At 36.0% G+C, this 16,658-nt stretch overlaps 1 protein-coding gene across 3 annotated transcripts in view; it reads right to left on the reverse strand.

Moving 5' to 3' along the window:
* Window positions 1-8,670: 8,670 nt before the first annotated feature.
* The window catches only part of CYSLTR1 (cysteinyl leukotriene receptor 1), a 61,500-nt gene continuing 53,512 nt past the window's right edge, over window positions 8,671-16,658 (reverse strand). For 2 of the 3 annotated variants that reach the window (XM_065915600.1, XM_065915602.1), the window contains exons 2-3: window positions 14,451-14,536; window positions 8,671-10,811 (exon numbers count right to left, since the gene is read on the reverse strand). In XM_065915600.1, coding sequence (XP_065771672.1) covers window positions 9,762-10,784 — 1,023 coding nt within the window. In that variant the 5' untranslated portion in view covers window positions 10,785-10,811; window positions 14,451-14,536 and the 3' untranslated portion in view covers window positions 8,671-9,761. The remainder of the gene's footprint in view (window positions 10,812-14,450; window positions 14,537-16,658) is intronic. The other variant, XM_065915603.1, reaches the window with a different exon arrangement.

The raw sequence follows: 16,658 nt of genomic DNA on the forward strand, positions 1-16,658 counted from the left end.
CAACAGGTAAAGGAACATGAAAAAAGCCCACCAAGTCAAACAAAAGAGGAGGAGATAGGGAATCTACCTGAAAAAGAATTTAGAATAATGATAATAAAAATGATCCAAAATCTTGAAAGCAAAATGGAGGTACAGATAAATAGCCTGGAGACAAAGATTGAAAAGATGCAAGAAATGTTTAATAAAGATCTAGAAGAAATAAAAAAGAGTCAATTAAAAATGAATAATGCAATGAATGAGATCAAAAACACTCTGGAGGGAACCAAGAGTAGAATAACGGAGACAGAAGATAGGATAAGTGAGGTAGAAGATAAAATGGTGGAAATAAATGAAGCAGAGAGGAAAAAAGAAAAAAGGATCAAAAGAAATGAGGACAACCTCAGGGACCTCTGGGACAATGTGAAACGCCCCAACATTCGAATCATAGGAGTCCCAGAAGAAGAAGACAAAAAGAAAGGCCATGAGAAAATACTCGAGGAGATAATAGCTGAGAACTTCCCTAAAATGGGGAAGGAAATAGCCACCCAAGTCCAAGAAACCCAGAGAGTCCCAAACAGGATAAACCCAAGGCGAAACACCCCAAGACACATATTAATCAAATTAACAAAGATCAAACACAAAGAACAAATACTAAAAGCAGCAAGGGAGAAACAACAAATAACACACAAAGGGATTCCTATAAGGATAACAGCTGATCTATCAATAGAAACCCTCCAGGCCAGAAGGGAATGGCAGGACATACTGAAAGTAATGAAAGAGAATAACCTACAACCTAGATTACTGTACCCAGCAAGGATCTCATTCAGATATGAAGGAGAATTCAAAAGCTTTACAGACAAGCAAAAGCTGAGAGAATTCAGCACCACCAAACCAGCTCTTCAACAAATGCTAAAGGATCTTCTCTAGACAGGAAATCCAGAAAGGTTGTATAAACGTGAACCCAAAACAACAAAGTAAATGACAACGGGACCACACCTATCAATAATTACCTTAAATGTAAATGGGTTGAATGCCCCAACCAAAAGACAAAGATTGGCTGAATGGATACAAAAACAAGACCCCTATATATGCTGTCTACAAGAGACCCACCTCAAAACAAGGGACACATACAGACTGAAAGTGAAGGGCTGGAAAAAAATATTTCACGCAAACGGAGACCAAAAGAAAGCAGGAGTCGCAATACTCATATCAGATAAAATAGACTTCCAAATAAAGGATGTGAAAAGAGACAAAGAAGGACACTACATAATGATCAAAGGATCAATCCAAGAAGAAGATATAACAATTATAAATATATATGCACCCAACATAGGAGCACCGCAATATGTATGGCAAACACTAACGAGTATGAAAGAGGAAATTAATAGTAACACAATAATAGTGGGAGACTTTAATACCCCACTCACAACCATGGATAGATCAACTAAACAGAAAATCAACAAGGAAACACAAACCTTAAATGATACAATGGACCAGCTAGACCTAATTGATATCTATAGGACATTTCACCCCAAAACAATCAACTTCACCTTTTTCTCAAGTGCACACGGAACCTTCTCCAGAATAGATCACATCCTGGGCCATAAATCTGGTCTTGGAAAATTCAAAAAAATTGAAATCATTCCAGTCATCTTTTCTGACCACAGTGCAGTAAGATTAGATCTCAATTACAGGAAAAAAATTGTTAAAAATTCTAACATATGGAGGCTAAATAACACGCTTCTGAATAACCAACAAATCATAGAAGAAATCAAAAAAGAAATCAAAGTATGTATAGAAATAAATGAAAATGAAAACACAACAACCCAAAACCTATGGGACACTGTAAAAGCAGTGCTAAGGGGAAGGTTCATAGCATTACAGGCACACATCAAGAAACAAGAAAAAAGCCAAATAAATAACCTAACTCTACACCTAAAGCAATTAGAGAAGGAAGAAATGAAGAACCCCAGGGTTAGCAGAAGGAAAGAAATCTTAAAAATTAGGGCAGAAATAAATGCGAAAGAAACTAAAGAGACCATAGCAAAAATCAACAAAGCTAAAAGCTGGTTTTTTGAAAAAATAAACAAAATTGACAAGCCATTAGCAAGACTCATTAAGAAACAAAGAGAGAAGAACCAAATTAACAAAATAAGAAATGAAAAGGGTGAGATCACAACAGACAACACTGAAATACAAAGGATCATAAGAGACTACTACCAGCAGCTCTATGCCAATAAAATGGACAACTTGGATGAAATGGACAAATTCTTAGAAAAGTATAACTTTCCAAAACTGAACCAGGAAGAAATAGAAGATCTTAACAGAGTCATCACAAGCAAGGAAATCGAAACTGTAATCAGAAATCTTCCAGCAAACAAAAGCCCAGGACCAGATGGCTTCACAGCTGAATTCTACCAAAAATTTAGAGAAGAGCTAACACCTATCTTACTCAAACTCTTCCAGAAAATTGCAGAAGAAGGTAAACTTCCAAACTCATTCTATGAGGCCACCATCACCCTAATTCCAAAACCAGACAAAGATGCCACAAAAAAAGAAAACTACAGGCCAATATCACTGATGAACATAGATGCAAAAATCCTTAACAAAATTCTAGCAAACAGAATCCAACAACATATTAAAAAAATCATACACCATGACCAAGTGGGGTTTATCCCAGGAATGCAAGGATTCTTTAATATCCGCAAATCAATCAACGTAATACACCACATTAACAAATTGAAAGATAAAAACCATATGATTATCTCAATAGATGCAGAGAAAGCCTTTGACAAAATTCAACACTCATTTATGATTAAAACTCTCCAGAAAGCAGGAATAGAAGGAACATACCTCAACATAATAAAAGCTATATATGACAAACCCACAGCAAGCATCACCCTCAATGGTGAAAAATTGAAAGCATTTCCTCTGAAATCAGGAACAAGACAAGGATGCCCACTCTCACCACTACTATTCAACATAGTGTTGGAAGTTTTGGCCACAGCAATCAGAGCAGAAAAAGACATAAAAGGAATCCAGATAGGAAAAGAAGAAGTGAAACTCTTGCTGTTTGCAGATGACATGATCCTCTACATAGAAAACCCTAAAGACTCTTCCAGAAAATTACTAGAGCTAATCAATGAATATAGTAAAGTTGCAGGATATAAAATTAACACACAGAAATCCCTTGCATTCCTATACACTAACAATGAAAAAACAGAAAGAGAAATTAAGGAAACAATACCATTCACCATTGCAACAAAAAGAATAAAATACTTAGGAGTATATCTACCTAAAGAAACAAAAGACCTATACATAGAAAACTATAAAACACTGATGAAAGAAATCAAAGAGGACACAAACAGATGGAGAAACATACCGTGTTCATGGATTGGAAGAATCAATATTGTCAAAATGGCTATTCTACCCAAAGCAATCTATAGATTCAATGCAATCCCTATCAAGCTACCAACGGTATTTTTCACAGAACTAGAACAAATAATTTCACAATTTGTATGGAAATACAAAAAACCTCGAATAGCCAAAGTAATCTTGAGAAAGAAGAAAGGAACTGGAGGAATCAACCTGCCTGACTTCAGACTCTACTACAAAGCCACAGTCATCAAGACAGTATGGTACTGGCACAAAGACAGAAATATAGATCAATGGAACAGAATAGAAAGCCCAGAGATAAATCCACGAACCTATGGACACCTCATCTTTGACAAAGGAGGCAAGGATATACAATGGAAAAAAGACAATCTCTTTAACAAGTGGTGCTGGGAAAACTGGTCAACCACTTGTAAAAGAATGAAACTAGAACACTTTCTAACACCATACACAAAAATAAACTCAAAATGGATTAAAGATCTAAATGTAAGACCAGAAACTATAAAACTCCTAGAGGAGAACATAGGCAAAACACTCTCCGACATAAATCACAGCAAGATCTTCTATGACCCACCTCCCAGAATATTGGAAATAAAAGCAAAAATAAACAAATGGGACCTAATGAAAATTAAAAGCTTTTGCACAACAAAGGAAACTATAAGTAAGGTGAAAAGACAGCCCTCAGATTGGGAGAAAATAATAACAAATGAGGAAACAGACAAAGGATTAATCTCAAAAATATACAAGCAACTCCTGAAGCTCAATTCCAGAAAAATAAACGACCCAATCAAAAAATGGGCCAAAGAACTAAACAGACATTTCTCCAAAGAAGACATACAGATGGCTAACAAACACATGAAAAGATGCTCAACATCACTCATCATCAGAGAAATGCAAATCAAAACCACAATGAGGTTCCACTACACGCCAGTCAGGATGGCTGCTATCCAAAAGTCTACAAGCAATAAATGCTGGAGAGGGTGTGGAGAAAAGGGAACCCTCTTACACTGTTGGTGGGAATGCAAACTAGTACAGCCACTATGGAAAACAGTGTGGAGATTTCTTAAAAAACTGGAAATAGAACTGCCATATGACCCAGCAATACCACTTCTAGGCATACACACTGAGGAATCCAGATCTGAAAGAGACACGTGCACCCCAATGTTCATCGCAGCACTGTTTATAATAGCCAGGACATGGAAGCAACCCAGATGCCCATCAACAGATGAATGGATAAGGAAGCTGTGGTACATATACACCATGGAATATTACTCAGCCGTTAAAAAGAATTCATTTGAATCAGTTCTAATGAGATGGATGAAACTGGAGCCCATTATACAGAGTGAAGTAAGCCAGAAAGATAAAGAACATTACAGTATACTAACACATATATACGGAATTTAGATAGATGGTGGCGATAACCCTATATGCAAAACAGAAAAAGAGACACAGAAGTACAGAACAGACTTTTGAACTCTGGGGGAGAACGTGAGGGTGGGATGTTTTGAAAGAACAGCATGTATACTATCTATGGTGAAACGGACCACCAGCCCAGGTGGGATGCATGAGTCAGGTGCTCTTGCCTGGTGCACTGGGAGGACCCTGAGGAGTCGGGTGGGGAGGGAGGTGGGAGGGGGGATCGGGATGGGGAATACGTGTAACTATATGGCTGATTCATGTCAATGTATGACAAAACCCACTGAAATGTTGTAAAGTGATTGGCCTCCAACTAATAAAATAATATTAAAAAAAAAAAAATGGTATACATGAAAAGTTGTTATGGTGTTATTTTAAGTAATTGAGTTTTTCTTATGGATAGATAAAAGAGCCAAATCTAATGGTGAAGAACTGTATCCATTATCTAGTAAAAGTGAAAACCATGTGGAAGAGTGAAAGGGGATAAACTTTCTTGGTTTTCTTTGTCAGCTGTTTGATTTTTTTTTTTTTAAGGAGACTAATAATAGGTAGTAATTTGAACTACTCTTTGCTAAAGGTATGGAAAGAAGAACCCGTTTTTTTATGAGCAGGTAGACATTATTTTAAAAATTTTAATTTTCACGTGTCTCTGTGTCTTCAAGTGACCATTAATCTTTTAAATTAGCAAGGTCATAGAAAACCACCACACCAAAACAAAAGTAGTTATGGGTGTTTAGGAAGAATGAAAATGTTAATTTTTTGTCTACTTAGACTTCAGTGAAAACTTAGTTTTGGTCATAGAAATTTTTATTTTTCCCTTTGAATAATATAATTTTCTTTGCCAAAAAGGTCGTTTCCTATAAGGCTTATTTAGTTGTGCTTAATTTCGAAGGCAGTTCTTGTGACATATAAAATGTTTGTGAAATCAAATGACTAGCTATCAAGAGAAATTGTAAAGGTCAGGTGCTTGAGGATATAATTTTAAATGTCAATTGAGCAGGTGTTCTATAAAAAACTGATAAAATTTAAGTTATGTTTTTGTAATTTAGAATAGAAATATATTCTTGTGATTTTTGTAGAATTATTACAGAGGGAATTATATAAAGGGATTCTATATAGTTCAGAGAAAAACGAAGCAATGAACAAATGAATGAGGAGTTAGAATTTGTCTTGTGTTTTATCTAGGATAACAGAGATCTAGGATAGGTCAAAGAAAATGTTCTGGATTTGGCCTCTCAGAAATATTGTGCTATTTTAGAGTTAAGGAAATACAATCTAACCTAGCTTGTGCACATAAAGTAGAACAGAAAAAAATAAGCTTTTTTTTTCACCTCCAGTGTAATGTTGCTCCTGGAAAGGGTCTACAAATTTACATTGCTCTGAGATCTAATGTCACCTTTCAAGTTTCTGAATTTTCCATGGTTGGAAACACTAAAGTGTTAATATGAGGTAGCTATAGAGAGATATATTTAATTATCTCAGGTCTTTATTTATTTAATTATTTTGTGAGTCAGGAATTAATTTTTTAAATTGAAAGATAATTACTTTACAATGTTGTGTTGGTTTCTGCTATACAAAAACATGAATCAGCCATATATATACATACCTTCCCTCTTGAGCCTTCCTCCCATCCTCCCATCCCACCCCTCTAGGTCATCACAGGGCACCAGGCTAGATTTGAACTCTGATGCTGATGCTTACCAGCTATCTTACAATAGATAAATTACTTAACCTCTTTGTGCCTCTGTTTTTAAATAAGTAAAACAAGGATAATAATGGTACCCATCTCACAGGTCAGTTGTAAGCATTAAATTAACTGATACAGATAAAACCGAGCAAATGCTCATTAAATGTAAGGCACCATGATTTAAAGGCATAATTTTCAAGGAACTGATAATTACACCAAGGAATTATTTCACTTTGGGAGAAAATACTAATATATTTGGAAAAATTAGCAAAAAAAATTGAGTGCAAAGCAGTGTGGTACAGGTTATAATACATACAGCATTAGAGAAGAATAAATTCATGGTGAGCTTGTAAGTGATTGAAGCATGGTATGTTTCTGAGTGGGAGGAAGTTGGACTGTGGTTGGAAATGAGAACACAGGCAAAAACCTGGAGGTAGGAAAATATAAACAAGATTATTTTATCCATATGACCCAGCAATACCACTTCTGGGCATGCACACTGAGGAAACCAGATCTGAAAGAGACACGTGCACCCCAATGTTCATCACAGCACTGTTTAGAAAAGCCAGGACATGGAAGCAACCTAGATGCCCATCAGCAGATGAATGGATAAGGAAGCTGTGGTACATATACACCATGGAATATTACTCAGCCATTAAAAAGAATTCATTTGAATCAGTTCTAATGAGATGGATGAAACTGGAGCCCATTATACAGAGTGAAATAAGTCAGAAAGATAAAGAACATTACAGTATACTAGCACATATATATGGAATTTAGAAAGATGGTAACAATAACCCTATATGCAAAACAGAAAAAGAGACACAGAAGTACAGAACAGACTTTTGAACTCTGTGGAAGAAGGTGAGGGTGGGATGTTTCCAAAGAACAGCATGTATATTATCTATGGTGAAACAGATCACCAGCCCTGGTGGGATGCATGAGTCAAGTGCTCGGGCCTGGTGCACTGGGAAGACCCAGAGGAATCGGGTGGAGAGGGAGGTGGGAGGGGGAATTGGGATGGGGAATACGTGTAACTCTATGGCTGATTCATATCAATGTATGACAAAACCCATTGAAAAAAAAATAAATTAAAAAAAAAAGATTATTTTATGTGCAATACATTTTAACTATGGCCATATTTTGTTCTAATTCTTTCAGAATTGAGAATCTCTGTATTGGGTTGACCAAAAAGTTCATTCGGATTCTGCATACACGGTTGCAGGAAACCTGAATGAACTTTTTGGCCAACCCAATAGTAAATATGATTCAGTATGTTTAAGTAACAAAACCATCTCTAAATACTTTATATTTAGTGTGATAAATTGTACCACACTGTATGTTTTAAGGTAAAATTTTAACATATGTGTGTTAAAACATGTGTGTATACTATGATTACATTTGAGTTTAAATATGCCTTGTAAGAAAGGCAAGACAAGTATTATTATTCCCACTTTACAAGTGAGGAAGCTGAGAATCAGAGTTTATGTTACTTGCTACAAGTTTCACTGCTAGTATAAGAGAGTAGATTAGCATCCAGGTCTTCTGGCTTTCAATGTAGTGTTGTTCTACTACAGTATACTTATTGAATAGCAGAAAGCTTAGTAAATAAGAAATAAGGACTGATTTTATGACACATATTACATTTGATCTTTGTCAAGTAAGAAAAAAATATAGGGTAAAAGTGCAGGTACTTTTACCTCTACAAACCTCAGGTATGTTAAAAATAAATGGGCACCAGTTATTACTATACCTTTGAGATCCTATGGGCTTCCCAGGTGGTGCTAGTGGTAAAGAACCTGCCTGCCAATGCAGGAAACATATGAAATGCAGGTTCGATTCATGGGTCGGGAAGATTCCCTGGAGGAGGGCATTGCAACCCACTCCAGTATTCTTGCCTGGAGAATCCCATGGACAGAGGAGTCTGGCAGGCTATAGTCCATAGAGTTGTAAAGAGTTGGCCATGACTGAAGAGACTTATGCATGCAGAAATCTTCTATCTTTCAGGTGTTCAAAGGGATTGCAACATTAGAAGTGAAATAGAAATTACGTGCATGTGGCAGATTCAGATAGAACTTATATCCTAGCTTTTCTTTTTATCAACATTATCATTTCCTCTGAGATAATGCACTTTTTGAAACACAGAATTAAGGAACAGACTACACTTCGACAAAAAGTTTTTCATGAATATTATATTTCAGCCATAATCAAGCTGTTGCTATTTTAAGAAGAAAGCTTCCACTATAACATAAAAACCGCTGCAGTATATCTTTGGTATTCCTGTCAACATGCTAATTAAAGTAAAAAGCATAAAATATAACTAAGTTTATAACTAACTTCCACTCATAAATGCATACAGCAAAATTTCTTACATATAGTTTACACAATATGCATAAATGTAAGTACTTCTTAAAATTTGCAATATCAACATTCAAATTTTTATTCAGAGAATCATTGCAGTTCATTGTGGTTCCAGTAATAAGTGTGTAGAAAAGTAGATTCCCTTTCCTCTTCTTTAGATAAATTTTAAATTATTTCTGTTATTAGATGGTAGTGCCAGTCATCTGCTTTATTAAGGAAGGATTGCATCTTGTTTAGGGAGAGAGTTCCCTAAAAGAATCTCAATGAGCAACAAAAACCCCACTATTCTCTTTTGGGAGCCTAAGGCAGAAGCAGAAGAAAATTGGAGACAAACTAGCTTTTGATTAGGTTTACCTTCCTCAGTTTCCAGATTGTACATTGAATGGAGACTTTAGGGCCATTTGGCTGAAGACTAGGCTGTTCTAACACGTGATCATTTTCTCGAGTGAAAGAAATGGCTGTGATTTCCTAGCCAATCAGTGCTACAAAGAAAGAGGATGATAGTACATTTTAAGTAGCTCCTGGCTCTCTCCAGTTCTCATCTGTTGGCATGCATGCAAAGAAATATTTTAGGATCACTATTAGCTAAATTTATATCTTAAAAAGCTAGTTCTTACCCTTTATAAAGCTTTTATTTGAGAGGGAAAACTTTAATCTCAGATCTATGTTTTACAGTGCCAAGATACAAATTTTGTCCATCTTTAGGTGAAAGATCAGAAAATCATTTATAATTTAGTTCATAGACTTGAACTGAATTTTAACACAAAAAATATCTTTAGGACCTCTAATAATGTGAATTCATAAATGAGATAGATTTCTAGGTCATTAAGTCAAATAAAGGTAAATTATTAATGGAAGCTCTTATTTTTACTGTGAATGATTTGAGAAAATAGTGATTTGGGAATCCATCAAAAATGGGCTTAAACTATTCTTTATATATTTCTTCTCCTTTTTCTGGCAAGGAGGTCTTCTTCTTGGGTACATAAGTCATGCTGGACAAAGAATGCTTTCTAAATGTAGACAGCCTTCTCCTAAAGTTCCCCCCTGAAAAGAAATATAGTAGAGGGTCAAAGCAACAATTTGATGCAGCCAGAGACAAGGTTATGACCACTGATTTTTGCATTCTAAGTACAGAATCACAGGGTTTTGTTTCATTGTGTAAAAAATGAAGGTGAATGGTGCGTTGAATATGATATGGCATGAAGCTGATCAAAAAGGCAGCTGTCACAACTATGATCATTCCTATAGCTTTTTTACGACTTGATAGATTTTTCTTCATTGAATTTTTTAGTAAGGTCAAAATGATCATTGTGTAACAGACAATTATAATAATGAAAGGAATGATAAATCCAAAAAATAATGACACATAATGCAAGACCAAGACATAATATTTAGCTTGATTGTCCTGTGGAGGCTCAAAGCACTTGGTATTATTTTTCTCATCTTTGTAAGATTTGGACATTAAAAATGGAGAACTAGTCAAAATCACAAAAATCCAAATACCAACACACACAAATCTGGCTTTTTTCTGTGTAACCAAATTAATATTTTGGACTGGGAAAACAATTGCAATGCACCGGAAAAAGCTCATGGCTGTCATAAAGAAGATGCTACAATAGAGGTTGACATACAAGGCATAGGTGCTGAGGCGACACAAAAAGTCACCAAAGAGCCAAATGCCTTTGTGAACATAATAGACCACACGGAGAGGTAGTGTGCACACACACAGTAGATCAGCTACTGCTAAATTAATCATGTATACTTGGTAGGCTGACTTCTCATGATATGTTTTTATGAGGATATAGAGCACAAAGCCATTGCCAAAGAAGCCCACAACGGAGATCATAGAGTACAAGGTGGAATACACTTGATTTCGGAAATCATCAATAGTGTCATTGCATGCATTACTACTGGAAGAAGATACTGTCAGATTTCCAACTCCATCCATGTTTCTCTAGGAGCGTCTTCTTGGTGCCTACAATGTATATAAAAAATCTTGTCAATTTTTGCTCTTCCATAAATTATAGGACATACTAATGTTTCATTTTATAGTGTCATTATGTACATATATTTTTAAAACAGCAGGAAGCAAGAGTTGTGGATGAATGAAGAGATGTTCTTCTGGACTTTGCCCCCAGGAGAAGGGTTTGGATCCCATAGGCACCCAGAAAGCTCCTTTCCCCCATTTCCTATCCATGTTTGCCTGATGGCTTTTTAATCTTTAAGAACTAGCTAAAAGAGCTATGCCTTATTTTAAGCCATATTACTCCAGTACTATCCTATAAATCTTCCTTTTAAATGGGTTTGTTTTTTAGAGAAAAGTTTTAAAGATAGTAGTTTCATAAGTATGAGTATCTATCTATCTTCTATCTATCTATCTATCACCTCTTTCTCTATTAGAAGAGATCTAGATTCTTTCTGAGAATAAAATCTGGATGAAAATGCTTAGTTTCCCCCACAAAGAAGTCTTCCTAAGTAACAGCTGCTGGGTGATGCTTGTACCTAAGGAAAATAATTAAATTTGTTATCAATGGAACTCACTCCCTGGTGGAGAATCTTAATCTAGAACATGGTGGACTCTATTTAGAACCACAGAACATCAAGGCTGGGGAAACTGTAGAAGCTATCTAGTTATTTTAACGAGGAAGAAAGGTGAAATACATTTCTAAAATCCGCACCTAAGTTAAGGTTCTGAGGAGAACTGCAGCATAACTAATCGGAATATACTTTCTGGGTGAGGAAATTGTACATGTTCATCCTTATTCTCTTCCCAGACTCACATTCAAAGTCTTACTGTTCAACAGCACATGATCATTTCTATTATAGCAAGAGAGTGTTGCTTGGTCTGGCCTAGTTCAGCTTTATCACGGCAATAAATAAGCTCTGATCAGAAAGATATAGAGATGAGATAGTGCAGAAGTAGTGATTTCCTATGTTCCTCCATATTCTTCTCTTTTATTCTTTAAGGAGATGGGAGCAACTCATCGATTTATAATATGGTAGATAATCTTTGGTTGAAATTTGATTTGTTGGCCTGTTACACAGCTCTTTCTCTCTGGTAAGACGGGGGTTAGGACTTGTAAGGTGGGAAGATTGCTTCAGCAATGCAAGAACTGCTGGTAGTGGAAGAGACTGAATTAGTCTCTGTGTCAAGGATACAGATACAGGGAGCTATGGTTGTGGTTGTAGGTGGGATAAAACTTTCCAGGTTTACTACTGCTAACAATTATATTTGCTGTGAGGGTATGTCATTTATTCATTTGCCCATCTATTTTTTTCCTTTCATTAAAAATATCATTGTTGGGACTTCCCTGGTGGCCTAGTGGTTAGTATTCCAGGCTTTCACTGTGGTGGCCTGGGTTCAATCCCTGGTTGGAGAACTGAGATCCCACAAGCTTTGCAGTGTGGTCAAAAAAAGTCATTATTTTCCACCAAGAACTGTTGATATACAGTAAAAAATTTGAAGGTGAATCATTCTGAGGGTATATAACTAAGATCACAGAGAAAAATTAGTTCATTATTGTCAACCTATGCATTCTTTCTCAGTTTGCTTTCCACTTAACCTGCCTCTTTCACCATCGCTTTCCTGAATTCAGGTGCAATTGTGGAAGAAAGAGAATCTCTGTAAACTTATTCTAGCTAGCCCTGTATTGGGTTTTCTCCAAATCAGACAGTGTTAGCCTGTGAGGCACTAGATGGTGCTGTTGAGATTTTTGATATAGCCTTTTAAAAAAATAACCACATTTGAAAAGTATAAAATAATTACCATCTGTCCTTTCTACCACCACCAACACTCACTATATCCTGTTACAAACTCTTTCCAGAATAATTCTCTATACATTATAGCTTCCAATTATCTCACATTACTTCTCTAAAAATCTTCAATGGTTCTTCAGTGTCGTCAAAATAAAATCCAGACTTGTTGGCCTGATATTTAAGGCTCTTGGAAGAGCCCCTGGAGGAAGGCACAGCAACCCACTCCAGTATTCTTGCCTGTAGAATATGATAGACAGAGGAGCCTGGCAGGCTACAGTCCATAGGGTCGCAGAGTCAGATACGACTGAAGTGACTTAGTGCACACACACACACACACACACACACACACACACAGAGTCTGGTTGCAACTGAATTTTCCTAGCTTCTCTCTCACTTCTCCCTTTTTGTATACCCTATATTTCAATAAACAACTACTTTACTATATCAGGGACATAAGCTATATGTTTTCCCACCTGTCTGTCTTTTTTCATGGTATTTCTTCTTCCTGAAATGACCTTTTCTCCATCTATGTGTGTGCAAAAGCTACCCATCTTTCAGCTCTTCTTGACACCTTCTTGACAAAGCCTTCCCTTAGCCTCCTTCCAAGGTAATTTCTATCTTTCCCCTTCTAGGGAATTTTAAATCTGTCTTTCAGATCAGTGATGTGTATGTTTGTTATCTTCCCTCATAGACTTTCTGATTGATATATAAAGGGCTCATACAGGGCCAACACATATGTACTTTGCTCATAAATATTAATAGAATGAATGAGTAAATGAATGACAGAGCAAGTTTATCTTTTGAAAGTATTGTTTATCATTCTAAACCACTGAAAATTGTCTTTTCACTCCAATATTATTTAAAAATTTCCCAACCTCAGAACCTAAAGTGGATCTGCTAAGTTGCTTCCTAAAGTATTAAGAAAGGCACTAAATCATAAGGTTAACTATAATATTAAAACACACTTATATCTTGACAGAGATTAATCATTTGTTTGTTTTACTTGTCTGTTAAATATTATAAATAATTTTGAAATTCTCAGGTGTTTAAATGAAAGATGCCAAATAAAATGGATAAGCAAATTAATTAAAAAAAGAAATAGGTATCTCTAGTACCATTAATAAATTTATTAGTCGTTACTAAAAAAACTTTCCTGGTACTTTTGATATTTAGATTTGATTGCTTATTTATAACTAAATCAAGTCAAAAAAAGAAAATTTTAAAACTTTCAAACAAGTAATGAATCCTAGAAGGTTAGAGATCATTTAGTTCAAGCTACTCATTTTGCAGATGATGGTTTTACTTATCTTAAACAGCATTTGATTCATTTTTATAGAATTTACTGTGATCTCTTAATAATGATATCCACACTATATGGAAACAGAGATGCTTAAGGATGCATCTCTGGGTTTGAGCAGCTCATAGAATGGTGGGGGAGAGGAGTGATAGCTCAGAAGCATGAAGAAGTATGTCAAGAACTATCTTAGCACAAAATGAATGGGCTATTAGTTGATTCATATATACAAACAATAGGGACTTCCCAAGTGGCTCAGTGGTAAAGAATCTGCCTGCCAATACCAGAGATGCAGATTTGATCCCTGGGTTGGGATGATCTCCTGGAGGAGGAAATGGTAACCCACTCCAGTATTCTTGCTTGGAAAATCCATGGAGAGAGGAGCCTGGTAGGTTACAGTTCATGGGGTTGCAAAGATTCAGACATGACTGAGCACGTATGCAAACATATACAGGCAATAAACATAAATGAGATTAATATTTAGTGCAGATGATGAAGGAAGTTACTTTGTTAAGATAACTAGTGAGTTGAAAATCAAGATTTATTTAGAAAATAGAGGCATACCTCTTTCTGGCACCGCAGTACCCTTCACGAATGTTCTTGGCTAGTGGTCAGCACTTCTTATGATATAATATCAGATGAAGCCTAAGCTGAAAATCGTAAGATTGAAAAGGAAGTTAATGACTTTAGAAGCAGTCCAGAGGGTCATGGGAGCTTAGCAACCTTAAGCACAGATCCAGGGTGTGTGATGGGACATCATAGCTTTACTGACAGGTTTAGAGCTAGTTATTGGATTCCATGTATCCTTGTTTCCACTCACTCATTTTTACATCCTCAGGGGAAATTTTAAAACAAAGACCAGAGCTGATTACACATGTCTGCTGCTCTATTAATAGCTTCTGTATCTAGAGATGAACACAGTATTATATAAAAATTTTGTTCTATGAAAACATGATATTTTCCCTATTTTCTCTTCTAAATAGCTTGTTATGAAGTTCAAAGGGGAAATAACTTGGAAGGATCTAGTTTGCTAGGAAGAGGAATTAGGACTTGAAAAATATCAAGTATATCTGCCTGTGATGGTTTAGGGATAGTTTTCCTGGGAGGACTGATGATTTAGAAGACTTTGGGCTCTTTTCCCTAAAAATTCATAATAATAGTTATGGAATTTATTATCAATTTGGCATATATTATATACCTTTGGATATCAGCTGTTTTATAGTTTATATAGTTAACTTTTCATGAGTGTATGTATCTTCAACTAAACTATCAGAAAATCTAAGAAAGTGTAAAAAATCTCCAAGAAATGAACAAAAAAGGGCTTTCTTAAAACAGCCTGAATACTTGTTTCCTAAATTTGTGTTGCCCTATGGCAACTTTCATCCCTATATGCAAGGACCCCAGAGGCTGGCCATTTTTCTTTTATTTGTGGTCTAAGTGTCAACAGAATAAACATGTTTCTCCAATTTATCCTTCAGTTCAATTCAGTTGCTCAGTCATGTCTGACTCTCTGGGACCCCATGAACTGCAGCATGCCGGGCCTCCCTGTCCATCACCAACTCCCGGAGCCTACTCAAATTCATGTTCATCACGTCAGTGATGCCATCCAACTATCTCATTCTCTGTCATCTTCTTCTCCTCCCGCCTTCAATCTTTCCTTTCATCAGGGTCTTTTCCAGTGAGTCAGTTCTTCCCATCACATGGCCAAAGTATTGGCTACTGCATCAGTCCTTCCAATGAATATTCAGGACTGATTTCCTTTAGAATTCACTGGTTGGATCTCCTTGCAGTCCAAGGAACTCTCAAGAGTCTTTGCCAACACCACAGTTCAAAAACATCAATTCTTTGGCTCTCAGTTTTCTTTATAGTCCAACTTTCACATTCATATGTGACTACTGGGAAAACCATAACTTTGACTAGATGGACCTTAGCAAGTTTAAAATAGGTTGGAACATTCCAAAGGAACTCTACTGAAAAAAAGGAAAATCAAATTGAAAAAAAATGCAAAAACATGAAACAGACAGTTTAAAGAGTAGGAAATCTGAACCCACAGCTATGATATTGATGTTTGAGTCCACGACATATTCCGATAATCAGTTTTCAAATATTCTCCAATTTCTTCTCTCTCTCAGGATTTTCCTTTCATCCCCAGGCAAGGAGTTGACATAAGTAAGCTTCTACTAGCAGTCTGGAGGAAGTAAGCATTACAGCTGAGGAATTATTCAAACAGAGTTGGCTTTTATATTTTGTTACTCAGGCATTAAAACTTCTTTAGGGATTTAGCTTATCCTGGGGCTCTGTAATCAGTAAAGATATACTGCCTGAATATTTAATAAAAATAACCTTTCTAATCCAAGAATTATATGATTCTAGTCATTTTCTCTAGGTGAAAATTAACTTTGGCTCTGTCACAGTTTTGTGTTTAGACAAAGCTTATATTTCTCCCCAGTGTTGAAAGAGAAAGTTTTTGAATTTCTAAGACCCATCTATGAGAAGTGTAGTTTTACCAGGCTAATGTAATAATTGTCCAAGTTTATGGTAGCTGTACAACTACAATTTAGCCTTCTCTCTGTACATGCACAAGTGAGTAAAAGTCACATTGCCTGGGCAACAATGTAATGTTTCTCCAAGTTTGGGATTTTGAAGGGTTTTCTATGGTTCCTTTAGAAATTCCGAGTTTGCATATAGCAGGCATTCAATAGTCTTACTCTTTGCTCCTCTTTTCTTTTTTGTTTAGTTGAGAACTCTTGTCTCTGACATCATCTTCTGCCA

This window comes from Muntiacus reevesi, chromosome X (assembly GCF_963930625.1).
Source record: "Muntiacus reevesi chromosome X, mMunRee1.1, whole genome shotgun sequence".
NCBI lineage: Eukaryota > Metazoa > Chordata > Mammalia > Artiodactyla > Cervidae > Muntiacus > Muntiacus reevesi.